Genomic DNA, 20,517 nt, shown 5'->3' with positions numbered 1-20,517 from the left:
GCGGGGGGACAGGGGGGGTATTCTCCATGGGAGTTTTACAGCTGCAGTGAAACAATGAAATCCCTCCTTAGTTCCTACCCAAAGAAGATTTTTTTTTAATTCTGATATTTTATTAGTTGTAAGAATATCCATCAATTTTGCGCAGTGTCCAGAAAACAAAAAGTACTGTACTCCATGTAAAAATCCATTGAAGGCATTTTGAAAAGTTACAAGCCTAGGGTGGACGTTTTAGAGAAAAATAAGCTATCCAAAAGCATTGCAAGTATCATGCAATATGGAAAAGCAGGCTACTTGCAGAGCATAAGTGTCTGTCTTTAACCGGATTATTATACATATCTCATATTTGTCATTGCTAAAACTTACCCATTTCCTTCATGATTTTTTTTCCTGCTGGGGAGGAAAAAAAAGTAGCACTGACTGTAAGGGGTTCTAAGGTAGCATAATTCACACACCAGGGAGCAGGGAAGCAGGTGTTAGAATGCAAAAATTTAAGCAGGGGGTTGCTGCTATTGCTGATGTGGCCTCAACAGCTGTGCTCAAGAACTTCAGAGCATGTATTTATCTGATGATTAAAACTTGGTGTAGGGAGAGTAAGGATTTTTAATCCATGGAGTACCTCTGATCTCTAGATAGGAGAGGTAAATTTAGCAGTGTAGGAAGGTAGTTCTTGTAAGGTTTGGCATTCGTTACACGTAGCTACAAACACATGAATCATCAAAAAGTCTAAATAAACAGTGAAAATCAACTAAAAGAATGTTACCTAATTCTGTTCCTAGCTACAATATAGTATTTTTGGTAGAATTTTCCCATTAGGTGAAGACAGAAAAATAAGTAGTAGAACAAGCATTAAAAATATGGAAAATATCATTTATGTAGCTTTTGCAATTCCTTTCACTTAGTTGTTAAGAAAGCTAAAACTTAAGGGAAACAACATTTTGTAGAAGCAAAGTAAACAGATGAACCAGAAATTCAAAGATAGGTAATTCTTCAGGTTACATGAGTTATGGAAACTGTAAAATCATTGTAGATTTTTCTAATGTGAGACACAAAAGCACAAATCATATTTATAAGGAGATTAAGCAGGCATAATCTTTAATGCAAGTAACGAACTCTTCCCAGAAATTGCAAATGAAGCCCACCCCTGAGATCACATAAAAACCTAGAGAGAATCCATATGGTTGTATCTTATGACACCATCTTAGTCTTGTCTTTTATATATCTTCAACAACAATTTTTACATTTCACTAAACTCAGTTATTTCAAGCAACCTGATTAAAAGGAATAAAGTCTCTGACACACTCTTTCTTTCAACTTTTCATCTCCTGCAGCATAATATATGAATACGTCTGTGAAATACAGATAGTATTAAAAAAAATAGGATTTTTTCACACTAATCCCTTTTTCTTCCGCTTACTAACTTTGACTTCTTTAGCTGTCATACTCACTGGGCAAGGAGCACTACATGGCTGGCCTGCAACTACATGCATGCCAGTATACATGTGCTGATTTACCACCTGGCTGCTTCCGAACAGGGTGCTCAGTGTCACTTCTTTCAGTCTTGGGGTAGTCACAAATTTTCACTAGCCTTTGAGACATTTGTTTCTTTGTTAAGTGTATATGAAATTGATTCAGACTTAAATCTCTCTGAGTTGTAGAAAATTAGGCAAAACCTGTTTTCTCTATTGTGCAGTTTAGAGATATGGTTTGCAAGTACTGCAACAAGAAATAAATATTTTTTGTAGCATGCTGCCTCGGTAGTTCTGTGTAAGCTGTGATATGATAGCATGCATTCTCAGAAATACTACAAAGAGAAATGCCTAATGTAATACACATCCATACGAAGAATAGTTACAAATAAGTCCTCAGGTAGGTGTTCGTGCTCATGTCAGTTGTACCTGGTCCAGATGGATCTCTTCTAAAGAAAGGAAAAGAAGAAAAGAAAAAAAAAATATTCCGCATTATCAGTGTCTTGTAACTTGTATAAACCTGTATGACACAACACTGAAATGTTTCAGATTGGGTTCTGTTTTCTATTTCTTTTTTCTTTTTGTTTGCATAATCTAGGTAAGTTTTTTCACTTGAAAAACTGACATAAAAACATTTCAGGAAGCAATCAGAACACATGTTCATTTCACAGCAAGGTATTCTTTATCTGAAAGTTAATTTATAGGCTGTGGTTAAAGAATTTTCCAGGCATGGACACACAGGAGCTTCTTAAATGAGTCTTTAAATGAGCCTTTAAGGTTTTGATTATAATGGTGTGACATTAAAAAGTGTTAACTAATTGTGATTTCAACCTGTATGAGTAAGAAAATACTGCTTGATTAAAAAAGATCTTTCTATCACCTTAGATGCAATAATTTTTTTTCAAGTAGTTAATCTCTGACTATTCGGGTATTATTTAATATGCTCACATATATTAAGGATTTAAGTGCAGGTGCTGTCCTGTTGTTCACTGTACACTACTCAGTGCAAGTAGACCTCTGCTCCAACTTGTAATTTTGCACACGGTTCTAAAAGAAGCGCAAGTACTGGCAAAACATGGACTGAAAAGTACATGAACTCAACACAACAAGTAGTATTGGAGTGCATGTGATGTAAGATTGCATAGAACACACCGAACCAAAACAGTGACTAAGTCCAGTCTTTAAGGACAACTAAAACCTTGTCCATGAGGACAACTGAAACTATGTGTTTGGTAAAAGTAGAAAAGGAGATACGAAAGTACGTGGAGGTCCCCTGCTTTAAATCTCCTACAGAGAAACAAGCAGACTTTGTGTGCTCTTTCATTTCATTTCAGTCCTCACTTACAGGCATTGTAGACTAGTCTAAGGTGGAGGAAGAAAGGCAAAAGGCCGTTTAGTCTGTTTGTGCTTCTGTTTAATTTTTCTGAATTTCTGAGTGGCCTTTGAGTATCTAACTTGAAACATGTGAACAGTGCTTAATATAGCCTCTCAGTATTGGTTCTCTTCTGAGATTTCTGAAATGACACATACCAAAATTCAGGCACTCTGAACTGCTTCAGGAAAATGCAGGTCATCACCTGTTAAATGAGTGATCTACACAGTTATGTATTTTGAATCTTTGATTAAGAGCATTATACACCATAGTGTATAAATGATATACATGCATACATGTATGTATATAATTTATGAGGCTCTATATGTGAATAGCTCATACTGGCAAATAATCATATTTTGACTGTGTATTGACATTTACACCAAATTAGAAGGACCAGATAGTGAAATGTCCCTTATTACTCACAGGATGGAGAAATATTTACTTTGATTTGGGAGACTCAGCACTCCCAACACTGGAGCAGACAGCATTTCAGAAAGAGTAACGACCACATTGCTTTTTCCCTAAGTGTTCTAAGCCAATAATTCATGAAAGTACACCATAATTCTCTCCCCCCCCCCCCCCCCCCCCCCCCCCACACACACACATAGAATTCTGCATTCTAAAGTATAGATTTCCTAATTAAACTTATGGCAAACATCTTACTCGGTGGCTGAAAAAGCTTTCAGAACCTTAGACAAAAAATAGCTCTGTTCTGAATCAAGAGTTAAACCATGATAGCGTATGTAGTAGTCAGTTAACATCCTCACACAATGGTGGACTTCACTGGAAAAAAAATCAAATAAAAATCTCGAAACAGAATATTGAATATTGTGACAGTATGAATACTATACTATAAGTATGAATATTGTACTAGGAATATTTGAGATCATAGTATAATCAAATTACAGGCAGGTGTATTCAAATCAGAAAGCTCTAAATTCAGACTACAGAGCATCCTTGTAATCTTGCCAGAATTGGGCCTGTTTGCAATAAACACAGCTCAAAAGTTCTTTGCAGCTTCCATGTTTTTTGCTGGAGCTTAATATTCTAGCTCCACAGAAGCTGTGATCTTGTCAAAAGACTAAAATAGTAGCAAGGCCTCTTTCATGAAAATTCCAAACTGGTCTTTTCTCAGTAAAGAAAAGGAAAGTATATGAACTCTAAGTGATGCATTTAAATAAGGCCTGATTAAACTATAGCACTGAAATTTGTCAGGCCTTTATCATCCTTGCATGATGTGGGCTCCAGCTGCAAGTTTGTGATGTATAAAGATTCTTGACATCTAAGCACTGAAAAGGAGGTGGTGACAGCTCAGATAGCTGTGGCCTCTGCTGTTCTCAATCCCCTCATGTTGTAGGAGATGTTTTTAAATTATTAAGAAAGATTTGATCACTAAACCAAGCAATTCTAGTTGTAGTCTGTTGTCTGTGACCTGCCATTTGTAAATAACATTTTTTTCTGACATCTAGTCACATTCTATAAAGATGAGCATTTCAGACCATATGCAACTACTGTTTTGTTACTGTGGTTCTAATCAATAATGTTTCTTGAAACTGGGCAAACAGGATGAGGCATTGCTAGACAAAGTTGATGCCAGCTCTAACTTCTGAAGTACGCAGAATTTAAAAATGAATTGCAAACAACTTTACTATTAAGAAACACAAGTTTTCTGGAAACAGAGTGTTTAGGACAGGCAGTGCAGTCATTCTTAGCAATACTGAGAACCCAATTCTTCAGGACTGGCCAAAGATTTTGCAGACTTCTGTTTTCACCAATTATTACTGTTTGAGGCTACCTCTTATGAAATACTGTTTTTTTGCATTTCTTCTTTGGAGATAAACAAGCAGAAAACATGACAGACGTAAAAAATATTATACTCCTTGATGGAGTCTTCCTTAATTTGTTCCGTCTGGTTTATAACTTGAAATTGTGTGTTTTCACAGGATTTTTTACTCAGATCTCTACCTTAGCTGATGTTCAAGAGAATGTCATGGAATATCTCCATGTTCTTAGCCGACCAAAGGTTATTGACCAAGAGCACGATGTAGTATGGACTGAAGCATATATTGACAGCACTGTAAGTCTGCATGATAAAGCATTTAATACAGGCTGACTGCATATAATGAGGAACTGGGAGCAAAACTGTTGTAGAAACACTAGTTGTGCATCTGATTACTGTTGCTGGAATGTGACAATTCAGTGTAAGAATCAGGCTTAATACGTTACAAGTAAATAATTCAAGATTGCTGAACTTTAGCAGATATTTATAATTGTATATTCCATAGAAAATAATGAAAAAACATGATTGACAGCATAATTTTAAAATTTATGATCTCCAAATGTACATTTTATTAATCAAAAATGGGAATTGAACAGAAATTGATTAGATTGAGTAACTATTTTTTTCCATATGTTTAAAAACATGTCCGTGAATATATCTGTATAAAAGCATAGACTGACAAGGATCAAGATTTTTAATATATAAAGTGGGTCAACATCTAGTGGACAACTGTGAAGAGAAGAATAATGAGAAGATTCTGCCTTTTAAGGTGGATTGAATAGGTGATTTGATATACAAAATTGTCATAAATGTCCAATATTAATGGAATGAACCTTTGGAGTTGAAAGAGTCACTTGCTGTTATGCAGTGACTGAGCACTCATGATACTTCTGTATCATTTGTGGTAAATTGTCAGATTTGCAGATAAAAGTGGTTCATTTTCATGGGTTGGTCTGAAACAGCTTCTTATCCATTTTATTTTCCTTGTTATGTTTCTTTTGATCCAATTAAAATATTTTGGTTTGCATATTATCTATAGAACTAGAATTTGAATCAAATATCTGTCTTTTAGTACAAGTGATGCCAAGTATTCAATATAATGAATAGAAGGTCACAGATGACTAGTGGCAAAGCTGTTTCTTTCTGATTGTTTAAAATTATTACTTTCATGAAAATGGGCCAAGGTGGGAGAATCTCATTAGCTTCACTTTGATAATTTCTTTTTTTTTTTTTGAGGGGGTGCTGATGATGGCATTGTTTGTTTTGTTTTGAGTCTGTAATGCTTCTACAAGGTTTACTTTTAAATCAATACAAAAATATTCTAGGAAAAAAAGCACCTGGGGAATAGATTTTTGCTTCATTTTCACATTTGATTTAGCTCTTTTCTATTCTTCAGTTGTGGCCATGGGTGCACTAATGTAAAGTAAATACTAAAACTGCAGTTATGAAGGAGAAACAAAAAATTGCTTGACAATACTGTTTTGGGGAGAATTTACTGATCTTTGTTTGTTTTTTCTGTTTTTGGTTTGGGTTGTTTTTTTTTTTAAAGAACATATTAATCTAGTCTCCCCTTTGCTCTCTTTCTTTTATTGAAACATAAGGATGAGATGAACAGAAATTACCTGTTATCACTGTCCACTGTCCCTTCAGGGCATCCCATGAAATGGAGAGATGACTAGGAAAACCTAGTTCTTATCCACTTCTTTCTCTTATATGCTTGAAGTAATCAGTGTGTATATGTTGAAGCAAGTTTGTGTATTTGCTAGCGTGACTAGCAGAAAGAGATCTAAGTGGTGTTTTAGTGTAACCCTCCTCTTTGTCCTTTGCTCATGAATCTTGCATTAAAAGTGCTGCAAACAAAATCTTCCTCCTTTCTCAGCACCAAGTCCTCCCTTTATCTGCCAAGAAAGTAAAAAGTGCTGTTCCAGAATTAATTTTACACTTCAGTCTGTCTTTCATCTGCTAATCTGTAATATTTAGAAAAGTTAGTCTAACTTTCAGTGATTCTCCTGTAGGTTATGGAAAGGCTAAGGAAAATTAATAACTTAATGTTGTGTGAAATACTAAGTGACTACAGCAGGGGTGGGTAAATGCAAGTGAACTTAAGGACACTAGAGGGAGCATAGAGAAGGAAGGCTGAGAAAACAGGAAAATTAAAAAAAATATGGAGCTGTTACATCCTTGAATAAGGGAACTGTTTGAATCCAAACAAAAGCTGTTTTTACTGCAATCAAAATACTTCTAGGTTCTTCTCTTACTCTTCTTACTCTGTTGACTAAGGCTAATTAATGTCATTCTACGCACCTATATATATTTATATACATGCACATGTATATGTATAGACATATGCACTCATACATACTCACATGCTCACATACATTTTTAAGTGTCTGAAAACTCCACTCAGGACCTAATGATTTGGATACTATAAGAAAATATTTTAAAATATAACACTGTCATCTGCTTAGTTGCAAACTACATTTCTCCTCCCTCCTCTCCCCTTAAAAGAAACCTCATAGAAAAAGGAAAAGGATAAATCAGCGTAGTCACATACAAAACTGGAAATAGCAATGAAGGGAACCTTGTAACAAACCATATGTGCTTCAAAGCTGCCTGTGCACTATTTTCAGGGACAGATTGCCTGGCCATCTCTAGTGTCTTGGCATTGGAAGTGCCATGTAAATAATCCTCTCCATCTTATAACTTGATTTTCACTGACAGTTTGTGATCCCATTCCTCCATGGCTGCTGCTTGGACCTTGCCAGGTCAGAAATAGTAGTGTATTTCCAGACGGCTTAAATGTTCTTACCATCCAGCTGCTTCAGAACAGCCATGGCTAGATTCTCAGGGCTATATATACATGGTTGCAATCAGTGTCACTGTGCCCTAACAGCATGGAGTATACTTCCCCATTCCCTTCTCACCAAACATCAGAGCTAATTGGCCAGCTGTGCTATTTCTGAGCAAGCAACATTAAGCTGGAGCACACTGGGATCCGGACAGAAAGAAGCTGGACAGGAGTAGTCTTAGGATACAAAATGTTTCCCCTGATGCTTCAGCCTGTTCTCATCCAATATTTGTCTAGGACAAATTCATCTGTGAAAGCCAGAAGTTAGGTTTTTAGTTAGTGTTTGATACCACTTAGGAATATTCCCAGAAGAATATTGCTACTAAACGAAGGCATCTAACTCCTGTTTCTGTTCACCTTTCCTGTAAAAGAATGCCTGCAAAATGTTCATACAGCTGCCTCTTCAGCCTAACTGACACTCTGAGGTGCTTCACTTACTGTTAGAAAAAAGTATGGCATTCACAGAACAGAAATCCTTGGCAAGATATCATGTGCAGAAAATGTAATACAGAGGAACCTGTACGTATGTCAGGTCTGTGTTGCCTTTTACACCTCTGGTAGCTGAAAAGGTTACAAAGCAGCCGAGTCGGGGCCTCTCTGGGTAACTCCCTGCTTCACAGGCAGGGGACTGCCACTTTCTTTTCTGCCTTTAGACTTTGTTCTCTCCCCAGTGGTTCCTGACTTTGAAGAGGTAACCAGCTAGCTCCTAGGGTCAGTTTTAGTTACCATCCGTCAGGAAATTATTTGTGTGTTGTGTTTCTTCCATGAAACACAGGATTTCATGATGGAAACATTATTATCAGTGGCTCAAAGCCTCATTTCTTTCAAAACAAAAGGCTTTTTGATGTAGGAGTGATGTAATTTTAAGAGGTGTCACAGACTCTCAGAGAAACTTAACATTTCTGAAATAATTTTGAACTTACATCCGTGGAGAACAGGGCTGTTTCCCTATTGTACTTGGTGTAGCCATTCCCTTGAGAAATAGTCTTTATGGGCTCATCTTGGGCTAATTCTAAAGTCAGATTCACTATAGCTGGAGTGCCAGACCTGTAACAAGCTGGTAGCTTAACCGCTGCCAACACCTTTAAGCTAAAATGAGGGGACTGAAGTATATGTGCCAGCCAGTGTCTAGTCTTCTGATTCAGAGTCCTCTGATCCAAATTCCCTATCTTTCCCTAGGCTTTGTCTCTTTTCCATTTGCATTTCTCTAGTCAGCAGTTTGATATGCACTAGAAGTGAGTAAGCTTTGCTGGATCTGTGTGGTTCTATGGGAAAGGGTGTTCGGGCTGTTAAGTGAGGGGACAGCCAGATGATTCCTCATTGTGGGGTCTAACAGGAGAAGAGATTGTTTTGCTACATGCTCGTGTTCAGCTGTACAGCCTAGGGGTGCTCTAAGGGCCAGCCTGGATGGCTGCAGATGGGACATGTGTACAGTGAGGTCTGGACAGCACTCCGACACACCAGTCTCAACTTTTTTGCCTCAAAAGTAGGTCACACTGGGATCTGATATCACTGCTTCAGCATCGCTAAGGCCTACCAAGTACATAATGCTTCAGAAAATAAAACACCTTATTGGGTGCTTAAAAACAGAGTTGGATTTCTAATTGAAAGTTTCCAAAGGTACTCTTCCCCGAGTAGAAAACAATTTTAAGAGTATAAAAGTATTTCACGGAGCGAACGATTTTAAAGTGGTCAAATGACTTATTTTAAGCATATGTGCATCTATAGCAACTCAATACAAGTGAATATGTTGAGGGGAAAAAGGAAAATTGCCTGGGCATCAGAGTATTCAAGTGAAGTAATGCACAGAGGTAGTCTCTTGGGATTATGGGTAATCACCTATAATGCACAAAAGCCTTCAGTTCATTCTTACGGTAACATCTACAATGTGGAGAAACATTACTTTTTGCTGCAGGAAATAAAGAAGAAAAAAAAAAAAAAAAAGACTGGACTGGCCCCTGAGTTCCCGCTGTTTAAAAGCTCATGATTGAGAATTTGTTTATTGGAGCGTATAATTTGACCTACTTGGACCTTTGTTGTCTCCTCATGGTGAAATTTGTTTCTCATAAGTGTACCTGTATAAATTCTCTGGATCTAATGCACCATTGAGTTAATCTCCTTCGGGCTATTAATTTCAAGCTGTGAGCAGATTCAGGAATATGTTACCATGTTGCCTCTGTTCAGTCTCCAATTGGAGGATTCCTTTGCATAAAAAGAGCAAATTATTATTTCACTTAATATTTTGAGATAACTTTCCAGTGCTTCAGAATTTAAGAGTTCACTTAAGAAAACCAAGTGTTCTGAGTCATTACAGGTCATGATTCATCATAATATAAACAGTGACTGGTTTTTATTCTTTGTACTTTTCATAGTGTTCAAGTGCTATATGCTGATTCTTCATTTGCAGTATCCCCACCTCCTCATAGACATACATTAAATGGTCGATTTTAGTTCAACTCTACAATTTATATACACACACACATACATATATCTTCTTCTTTTTTTTTTTTTTTTCAAGCAAAGATTTTTGAAAATATTTTCTGACAAACAGGCTGATACTCTGCTAGTAAGGCAACCTGTCCAAGAACCTTATTTCCCCTTATTGGGGCAATAAATTAAGGTAGCTCCACTGACCTAAAGCCTAGACTAAGTATTTCTGAAATGCTTATGATGGATATTACAATTAAATTATTACATATAAGATCAAACTTCAATTTATTCTTCTTCATCCTTAAAAAAAATTAAGTACTGTGTAGGCATACTTTTTACTCTGGTTCAGGTTCTTTGCAGAATTTCAGTAGGAAGTATAGGAAACACACTTCTCGGATAGCTGTCACATCAGAATCCAAATGTTTTAAGCATGGATATTTAGATTCAGGGATACAGTTCTCCATCAAAGGATGAATTCTAAGCTAGCTCCAGAGAAGCAAGGGAAGCTGTATACGTGAAGTTGTGTGTATAATGTGCAGCAATATAACAGAAAGTCCTACAGACTGAAAGCTATTATACTGGCATTTTTTCCATCCAGGAGTTTCTGGTGAGGTATAAAAATGCTGTTTAGTGTTTCTTCCATTCACACAGTTTTCTTTGTGTTCAATGCACAGAAGAGCTTTTATGAAGTAACAAAAATTAAATAGGACCCCTTTTCCACTAGCTTCTATTCCCAGAGTTATCTTCAAATACTTTTTGTAGCACAAGTTAATTGTGCTATTATACTAAGTGGGTGTAATTAGCATTTTTATCACAGTAAAAGGTTCCCTGGGCCTCTATTTCAAAACTAACTTCTAGATTGTAGTACTGGTGTGCATTAAAATGCATCAGTGTTCAGAATGCTCATGTACGTCTACAGCAAGTAAATATTGATAATCAATGCAGAACAGAATGTCAGGAGATGTCATTAATCGGCAGCTGTTAAAAGAAAATGTACACACAGGCACTTTTTTTTTTCTGGTAATGTTTTAAAAACTAGAAATCTCTGTTGCTTTTTTCCCAGTCCCCACTTTAGACTTGGTTACAAGTTCTTAAACCTCCCTTTGTGGCCAGCATCTCTTAATCTCTAATAATTTACAACTCTTTATCAGAGAATGTCATCACCACTGACTGACTCTGAGGTTCCCACGAGAATTTCCTTTTCTTGCTTTGACATTTGAGTCAGTTGGGTTAGGGAAGGAAAATCTCATGCATGGATGCCAGACCTTCCATCAGGTAGGTTTGTTTTTAAAATAAGGTTCTTCAAGCTCTACTTCATCTTCTATAAATCTGGAGTGGTTTTTTGAAGATTCTGATATAGGAGAAAGAGTAGAAGGTAGCCCAGGGAATGCCTTCTTATCAGCTCTTCAGTCTGGATTAATTTTCCTGGAAAAATATAACAGCTCTGACCATTTAATCTTTTTTGAAGCTTCTGTAAGAGCATGATTACAGTTTGAAGTTGTAGACCATCTGGTCTAGAAATCATGGTCTGCTGTATTTGCACTGGGATCTTACAGATCTGGGAGAGTGCTTGAAACATTAACAATGGTGATCAATGCAGCTACTTGCACACACAATAAAAAAAGGTTATGGATATATTTATATGTAAGTGCAACATCCCTTTATGCTCATGATTAGCAGGCTGTCTGTGGAAATCTTCATTGACAGTCCAATAAAAAAAACCTTTGAGCCATGACTTTTATGAGTTCTGTGGCCCAGAATTTCCAGTTGCCATAATTAAGTATGCTCATTTTCTCCTAAACAGTTCTAATGTTTGTTTTACTGCTGGATCTAGAATAAATGAATTACCATTAACAACATTAACTGTTTCAAATTCGGTAAGATTTGTGTCAACTGTCAAAACATAATGAGTGCTCAAGATAGTAAATGAATAAACCTTTCAACTGAATAGAATTAATACACTCTCCTTATCTTTAAGATGCCGTTCAAAATAACAATGGATGTTCGCTTTTGTTAGAAAATGCACATCTGATTTACTTATGTGAGGCAGCAGGGCACTAATCAGCACAAGGAATGCCGTGCCACTTCAATTTGAGCTTAGAGCCCTTGCTCACACACCAGTGCAAGAGTTGTTGTGCAGCGTGTCCCAATTAAAAAAAAACAACAAACAAACAAACAAAAAAAACAAACACAAATTGAGACCTCTGAAATCAAAACTGGGACACGCAAAGGAAAAAAAAGTCCATAATGACCTAGTGGGAATATGGTTACTTCAAATAAGAATTTGTGCATTGTCCCATGCAAACACAGCACATACAAAAAAGGACATGCGTAAGTAGCACCTATGCACATGTATGTATGCATGTGTATGTGTACCTTTCAGCTTTTGAAGTAAACTACTTTGTTTGATAAATTACATGTTTGTTTTACTCCACTGCTAGTGCTGGAACTTAGGCTATTAGGGCAATTTTCAGTGATTGCATTAAGCATTACTACAGAGAGCTAATTGCTAGTTGTCAAAGTCAGTAGAAAAAAATGTTGTAAGGAAATAGCAATGTTTATTTTAATGAATTAACACTTTTCATGTGTATCGCAGTATATGGTATTTACACCATAAAATGCTATATGCAATACATCAAAAAGATGTTTAAAACATCAAAAACAAAAACAAAAACAAAAGTCCTGCACTTAAAGAGGAACATAAAATTTCCTGCTGGGGATGTGGAACGTGGAATGCCATCTGTATTATATGGCACTGAGAAAACTGATTATGTTTGGACCTCTATTTCATAGCAGATGGGTTCATTAAATTTAATAGCCTCCAGAGCCTTTAGAAACAGTGTTAAAAACATGTGGAACATGCTGAGACACTTCACTTCTCGCCCCACAGTCATTATAACTCTGGCACAGACTATAAATACTACAGTACTTTATTTCCATTGAAACGGATTACTATTATAATTATTTTTCCTAGTGTACATTTACATGAGAAATGCAGAATGCAAATTGTACTTTTTCAAACTTTGAGATATGCAGATGATTTCTTCAAATGAATTTTACTGTTCTTTGCACTTGGAAGCTTTGATATGAAGCTTATTTTTATCTTCTTCCTGCGACATCAGCAAGCAGCTGTAATGCCATAGCAAAGCTAGGTCTTAAGCAGCGCTGCTCCCACCGTGGTGCAAATCAGACAAACTTTATATTAAATCATAGAAGGGAAATCAGAGCAGTGTTACATCTTGGCTTTTAGCTATATATTGATTCTCTTTTCTAGTCTTTTATATGTTAGGGTAACTACAGTTTGACCTTAGTCTCTGTTCATCTTCCGTCACTGGAGCACAGAGAGATTAAATATCTCTTTTTGCTTTAAACAGAGTAAAAAACTCTTTTTGAAATATTCTCAGAATTCAACAGATAAAGGAATATTTTAGTGTTATTTACTTTTTTTTTATATTTTATAATGTTTCAAATGAGGGCAGGAAGTCTTACCACGTTTAAGTGTTTTGACACTCTTCCACCTCTTCATTTACATGTTCTGATGTTTAAACTAAATTACTTTTTTTACAAACTTTGTCATATTTGATCATGATTCTTTTTCAAAAAATAGCCCAGTTTCCCAATAACGTTATCAGCCTGCTCTTGTAAAACGTAATTCTCAGTAATGCTGTTCGGTTTCCATTTCCTTTCCTACAAAATGCTGTGACTATACACGCTATCTTTTACTGTTTTCTGAGGTCACTCTTGGGTTTAGGTTGTACTGAGCATTTAAATGCAGATTGCCCCCTTCACATCACTGACTTCACCTCCAATTCTGCCACTGACCATCGCTGATATTATCATCAAGACCGGCAAATTGTAATAAACCACTAAAGTCCTACTGCAGTAGATGATGTACGATGACAGGATTAAATAATGTTACCTTCATCATATAATTTACATTCAAAGTAATAGGTAAGAATCACAAGTTGCTTAGAAAGGGCAGAGAAAGTAAGGGCACTTAGACAGTGTAGGTCAATTCAGTAAGCAATTATCAGTCTGTGAGATCTCAGGCATGAAGGGCGGTATGTGAAAACGTGCACAACTACATGTTCAAGTCCTTCAAATTGTAGTGTCCACTTCTACAGGGTTCTTACACAATTGTTTGTCCAGGCCTTAAGAATCATGGAGTCCTTGCTTGTGTTTGGTTAAACTTAATTTCATGGAAGTATTTGGACAATTCAGTATTTACAACATTAATAGTGTTTCAAAGTGGTTACATTCACAAAACACATCTGCGATTAAATTTTGGTATTCTGAAAATCAGGTAAGTTTTGAATGTTAAAGGAACATGTTTTGCTGTTTTGAGAGCTGTCAAGCACAATGCTGTTACGTTAGGACTTTATGATGAATTGTTAAGCTGTTCTCTGCTGCTTTTGCCGTAAACATGGTGTGTCTTCTGACATGATTGCTTTGCACCATATTACTGTTTCTTCTTATCTGAAAACTGGTTGGATGTATGTGAAAAAGAATCCATAGAATTACAAATGTCTGTAGGTTTCACCTGCTGGATGTTCTCCCACCAGTTACTATATACAAATTAAAGAGAATTGCTTTGCTGTTGAATTTGATTAACAGGCATTTTCATGCCAAAATCACGTTGGTCTCATTTGCAAGCACCTGCATGCTAGAGATAGGGCAGCTTGGGACTATTTCCAGCTATGGTCTGCCAATGACATACAGTGCCTTTAGGTGAAGGGACAGAAAATCCTTTTTATTTCCAGCTTGTTTCACAGGGAATTTTCTGGTTTTGTTGTGACACAGAAATAAAATCAAAAGGCGACAAGTCACTAACTAGAGGGAGAATTTGTTTCTAGATCTCTGTATGTTATGGTGAATCCAACATTTTGGAGAATGGTCTATTCTTAGTGAAAATAACTACTTAAAGGCATTCACAGCTGATAACTGTTTGTCTGTCTTTGATCTCATTGCCTCCATTCTGAGTTAAATTGAGTTAATTATAAGGAAATTGTAGCTATTTTGTCAGATAATTACCTTTTTTTCTCTCTGTTTTTGTCTTTAGTTTTCACATAGATTTTTTTAGAGTAAATGATAATGTAGGAGAGCAATGAATTTAGTATAATGTACTAAATCCCATCCTTTGATCTCATATATGTCACTCTGACTTTCTGGAAGAAAGAGGGCAGTGAAGAGGAAATATAATTTATCTGCACTGCTGGAGTAAAAACCTGAAATAATAAGAAAGACTTATTAAATGATTGGTGCCATTTGAGCTTTGCTGCAGTGGCAGAATTCAGTGCAAAAAGGAAAAGGAGAGAATAAAAGGAAATCATCTTCTCTTTTGTCTATTGTTCTGCAGATACTGAAGTTGTTATTTATAGCTCTCCTTTTTGTATAATCAGGAGATTTCACATACAGCAATCGTGCACACAATACACTATACATATTAAACAAAGTTTATCACAGTCATTGTGACGAATATTTACTTTTAAGTTAGTAATTTCTGGAGAAATTATTCAGAAATACACTTTATTCTACAAGGAATAATAGGATGTTTCCTACCGATGTTCTTGCTGCTTGACAGCAAGGCGTTCGACCCTTGCCCACACCATTGCATTTTGTCACATCAGACCTGTCCAAGCAAGCATTTCCCTTAACGATTAGTTGAAAGATGATCTAACTACTCGGTAAATGCATGATCTTCAGCAACATCAGTAGCAGCGGGGAAAAACTTGGAACTCTTATAAGCATTGTCTCTGGAATTCATAAAAGCCATTTCACCTGCACTGATGGCAGATTTTTTGGAAGGAAAATGTAATCACCCTAAATATTACTTTAAGCTGCCTAGTTCTAGGTAAACCATTAAAATCCCTAAAGACTCAATACTAAGGGCTGACAGAAGCAGCCTACAGGGCCATTCCATTTAAGGACTTTTAAGGATTTTATTTTCGTTTTGTTTTAAATTAGTGTTATTTAGTGGCACATAAATACTACAAGACAATATGCGTTAGAAACAGTATACTCAGACCAAGGTACAGTACAACTTACAGAGCTTTCTAATGTCTTTTTATTCTGCTGCAACCAATGACCTCTATATAATAATCAAGAATTTCCAGTATTTTTAGGTTTATTCCAGAAAACTGTCAAAAAAACTACGTAAGTCAGCTATATGCTTGCATTCCATATGGATTACATTTGTTGATTCTTCTTCTTCTTTAATTTACTCTGCAGTAAATCAGTAATATCTCCCTTTATGTACCTGGAGTTACACTGATGTGAAACAGAAGGCAGATTCATTGTATTACATCTCAGTTTAAGGGGCTTGGATTATGCTTCTATTGACTGATGGAACAATCCTAAGATTTTCTTTCTTGGATTAAAGCCTTAAAGCCTCAAAAACTCAGGAGTTACAGTGAACGGCAAGTGGCCTTTATAGGAAAGAAAAGTTTAATTTTTCTTCCCTCCTTCATCTTGTCTTTTTTGTCTTACAATTCAGCTTAAGTAGATGGAGATACAATGAAAGCTGATTTTGCCATAATTGGGGGGGTTGTGCTCACAAAACTTTTGCTGTGTAGCCGGCTCCATGAAAATGGGATTTTAGGTCCAGCATGCCTAAAAATGACCTCAATGTCTGCGGACAGTTCTAGCTGTGAGATAGCTAAAACAATTTTGAGAACTTTTCTAGTGAGTTCTTATAGTATAGGGAATGAAATGGGTGTGAAATTTTCTTGACCTGCTGGATAATGCAATAAGGGGAAAAGAGCAGAAGACAAAGAAATTTGCCTCAGGCCAAAACCACTCAAACTAGATTTCCCAAGCATTGTATTAAATAATGAGAACCTGCATATTTGAAATTAACGAACATTATCTAGAAATGCTCTCAAAGCCATGATATTCTAACAAATCAGCTATTAGCCATCAGGTCAAATTGGCTTTCAGGAAGCCTTGAAATTTCAAGTTGTGCATTGTAGCAATAGAAAGCTTCTTTTGAAATAAAAAAGGTAAGAGAAATGTAGCTCTTTCTACAGAGTAAGTAAATCTTTATAGATCTTGATGAATTCAACTTGCAGTGTGAAGAGTCTATAAAATGCTCCATGGCTTTTTCGATAAAGTGTAGCTATAAAATCTCAGCGTAAAACTAGAATGGTGAAATACATTAGCTACATTCTTGTTAGAAGGGTGTGAAGACAAGAGCTAATGAACAAGAAGCAGCATTGATTATGACGTTTTATCATTTATAGTGGTGGCACTAGCCAGATTTGTGGTACCAACCTACCCACAGACTGATATAAAAATATTCTAGAAAAGAGAAGGAACACATTGTTAGATTAGGAGTTTATCCAACTCAGAGATTTTACAGTGTTAAATGAGGGAGAAATTTTGAAGGTTTTTTTTTTAATATCTCTGTTTTATAGTATAATTTAAAAATAATGCTTGTAACAATTAGAGACTTAAAACTGCCCTCTGATCTTGTACATCTCCGTTAGCTAATAAAATCAGTTGCTTATGCATGTGAACCTGAAACATGTGTTTCTAATTTGGAGACACATGATGGCCACCTTGCTACTAGAGCATAGTATTTTAGCATTTTGGTCACTTATTTCCAAAACACACATTAGACATTTGATTCTTCAATGTTTATACAAAGACTGGACACAATTTTTAATGGCAATCTGTTTTTTGGGTTTAGGTGGTATGCCTTCTTCCCTCACAAAGCAAAGCAATACATTTTCACGTATATTGGAGCTCAATTCCTGGGTTTCTGGCTGTAGTTTTTATGTGGTATTTTTGCATGCAATTTGTTCCTTCTTTTTCTTTATGCTTTATCTGAACTTTTGCAGATGTGCCTTAAGATGGATACCTCAGTGTGTTGCCCTTTCAGAGGCAAATTGATAAACAAGAGGAAAGGTGATTCCCTTTGAAAAGCTATTTGAAACTTTTAATTTACTAGTTGTGCATAAACTGCCTTTCCTGCTGCTTTCTAGTGCCCTTGATCTGTTATCGTATCTGTGGATTTCTTCTCAACGAATGAATTTGTGCTAACGCTTTCGTGCCTTCTTTCTTCCTTTAAAATGGATCCCCTGTTGTTTATCAGCTCAAATAATCTTATGACCGTATGGTATGTATCTCATTATGCCCTCCAGCATACTGCTTCATTCAGAGCAGTTCTGGGCCATTGGTTACCGACATAACCTTCAAGGTATTTTGTGCTAGCTAAATATGAAATTTGTTCAAGAAATTTGCTCATTCAGGAGTGATAAATGGGGGAAAAAAAGAATAAAATATAATAATTATTTTGAATGTATTTTTTAGGCAACTAACAAAGCAGATTGTTCCCACTATAAAAACACTCAATATTTTAATTCTAAAAGATAGTGAGTTTCAGGACTTAGAGGCTTGTACTGGTTCCAGTCTCTGCATCAGACTTATAGAATCAACTAGTTGATTTAAAAACATTTTTGGGAGGACTTGTTCCTAAGCAATTAAGAAAGCGAAAGAGTAAGTCCAGTTTATTACAATCTCCCCTCTCCCAAACCCAGCTCCATTTTAATTTGCTTTGATATTCCTAGAATCTTTTGCATTACAGATTCATGTTCTTATGAGACCAGTTCTCTAGTTATCAAAAGCAGATAGATTACTTTTATTGTGTGTAGCAGTCTTACAGATGAGATTCTCAGTGTTGATTTTTTCTCTATGCTTGATCTTCTGGTGTTGTTCTTGCCTGCTGAATTTCAGTCATTTAAAATTAATCCATACTGTTCTTATTTTTTCCCCTGTGTTTATGCTAAATGTTCCACATTAGTTCTGCAAGTGCCATGCTTTGTCCTGGTATTAGCCAAAGCTTTCATTTTAAGTTAAAGATTCATTGTTTTTATCATAATGTAAAAAAAAAAAAATAAATAAATAAAAAAAAAATCAGCAACTGCAACAAAAAGAAGCTTAAATAAAGATACTGGAAAGCAAAATCATATTGGATCAAATACTGTAGATTTGTTCTGTCAGTCCACTGATGTCACGAAAGGTTTTATATAGAATACAGATCTTATTAACCCTGTGTCCTTGACACAAAATGATATATAAACTTTTTAATAAGTCAGTTTTGCCTTCATACCTGTAAATAGTGTCCCTTGCAAATAAGAAAATGGTTACTTCTACAGGAAACTGCTAGGCATCAAGTAATTTACAATCTGTTTCTCCATTGCATGTTTTGTGGTCACAGTCCAAACTGTACTGATCTTGAAATGATGCTGTTTACATGTAATAGAGTAAATGTCAGCAAAAACTGTTTCTTCCTTATTAAATGCACATCCCATGAGGTTAAACTGAATGTCTGGTATGAATTGTGCTTAATAAACACTTTCAAAGCTAGGTCCTGAGAACTTTTCATCATGGCATTTCCTTCACTTCTGTTAGGTTGTGAATAATAACTACAGCAAGGGAGAAAGGATTCTCAGATTTCTAAGTTGTACCCCTAAAATGCATGGAGTGATTGTGAGAGCAAGGGAGAGGGACAGAGAGTAAGGGAATGGAAGCAAAGTCTTGCTACACCCTCCACTTCTTCTGGCAGCGCAGCGCTTTGGACACACAGAAGAGACGGTACTCTGAAAAAAGATGGAGAAAAGAGTGGTTTGGGGATAATTCAAATACAAATATTCTTACAGCCATTCCCTTTTTAGAGCATGTTGGATGATTTCAAAATAAACTATAGAAAAGCACATTGGGTTTAGAAATGCAACCCCATTTAATACAGAATAACATGCTCAAAATCACAAATACAATTAGTAAATCTAAGTTTGAGAAGAAATTCTGGCTTGCTTTACACATTCATTAAATCAAATACACTTTCATCCCTCCTCAGAAAGTGGTTATCTTTAGATGTTGGTCTGACATTGATATGTTGAGCAAGTAAGATTTTAATATAGAGCAAGATCAAAAATCCACCGAACTCATTGCAAAATTCTCATTGACCCTTATAGGTATAGGGTAAGGCTCTTTGGTTTTGCTTTGAGGCCAGTGTGGATTTTATTATTGGAGAAAGAAGATGAGTGTCTATCTCCCAAGAGGATTTATGATTAAGAAATTATTTTTATTTCTAGAAGAACTGTCAAAGAATTTGCCCTCTTTCCAGATGTGAGAGTTATGTGAGAATAGATTAAAAAATGAATGAGTATGTATATATGCACCTATCTTCTGGGGTTGATTCTTTTTCTTCCCTCCTTTTCTTCCCCTCCATCCAGAACAACTCTTTACAGTACAAAGACCTTCCTTGATGTTGTGTTTTTGGGTTTGTTTTTTTGCTTTTAAATACAGGTATGAGTATTCCTCCCCCCACCCACCCCCCTACCCCCCAGCTTTATTTCTCTGGGAAGGATTCTCATGCTATTATCTATTGCCTTCCTAACAGTCTTTCTAAATGTCTCATTTAAAAATAATTACCGTTAGTAATTATTAAAATGATACTATCTGTTCTTCTAGAGGTGGTACAAATGCTAACAAATACTAAAGAGTATCAAGGGTATATAAGAAGAAAGAGCCCAACCATATAGTTTGATGCCATTTTACATGGATAAGAGCCAGAATCTTACTAGTATGTTGGATATTTTATGTGTATTATCATATT

General features: G+C 36.0%; 1 protein-coding gene across 5 annotated transcripts in view; it reads left to right on the top strand.

Moving 5' to 3' along the window:
• CACNA2D3 (calcium voltage-gated channel auxiliary subunit alpha2delta 3) overlaps positions 1-20,517 on the top strand; it is a 468,281-nt gene that overhangs the window by 302,419 nt on the left and 145,345 nt on the right. For all 5 annotated transcript variants that reach the window (XR_008747525.1, XR_008747527.1, XR_008747526.1 and 2 more), the window contains one exon: positions 4,785-4,918. Coding sequence is in view for 2 of the 5 variants with exons in the window: in XM_055806468.1 (XP_055662443.1) it covers positions 4,785-4,918 (134 nt within the window). In the remaining 3 variants the exon portion in view is untranslated. The remainder of the gene's footprint in view (positions 1-4,784; positions 4,919-20,517) is intronic.

The sequence above is a fragment of the Falco peregrinus genome, chromosome 5 (genome assembly GCF_023634155.1).
Source record: "Falco peregrinus isolate bFalPer1 chromosome 5, bFalPer1.pri, whole genome shotgun sequence".
NCBI lineage: Eukaryota > Metazoa > Chordata > Aves > Falconiformes > Falconidae > Falco > Falco peregrinus.
Note: the sequence above shows the minus strand (reverse complement) of the source record. Positions and strands in the feature narration are given on the sequence as shown.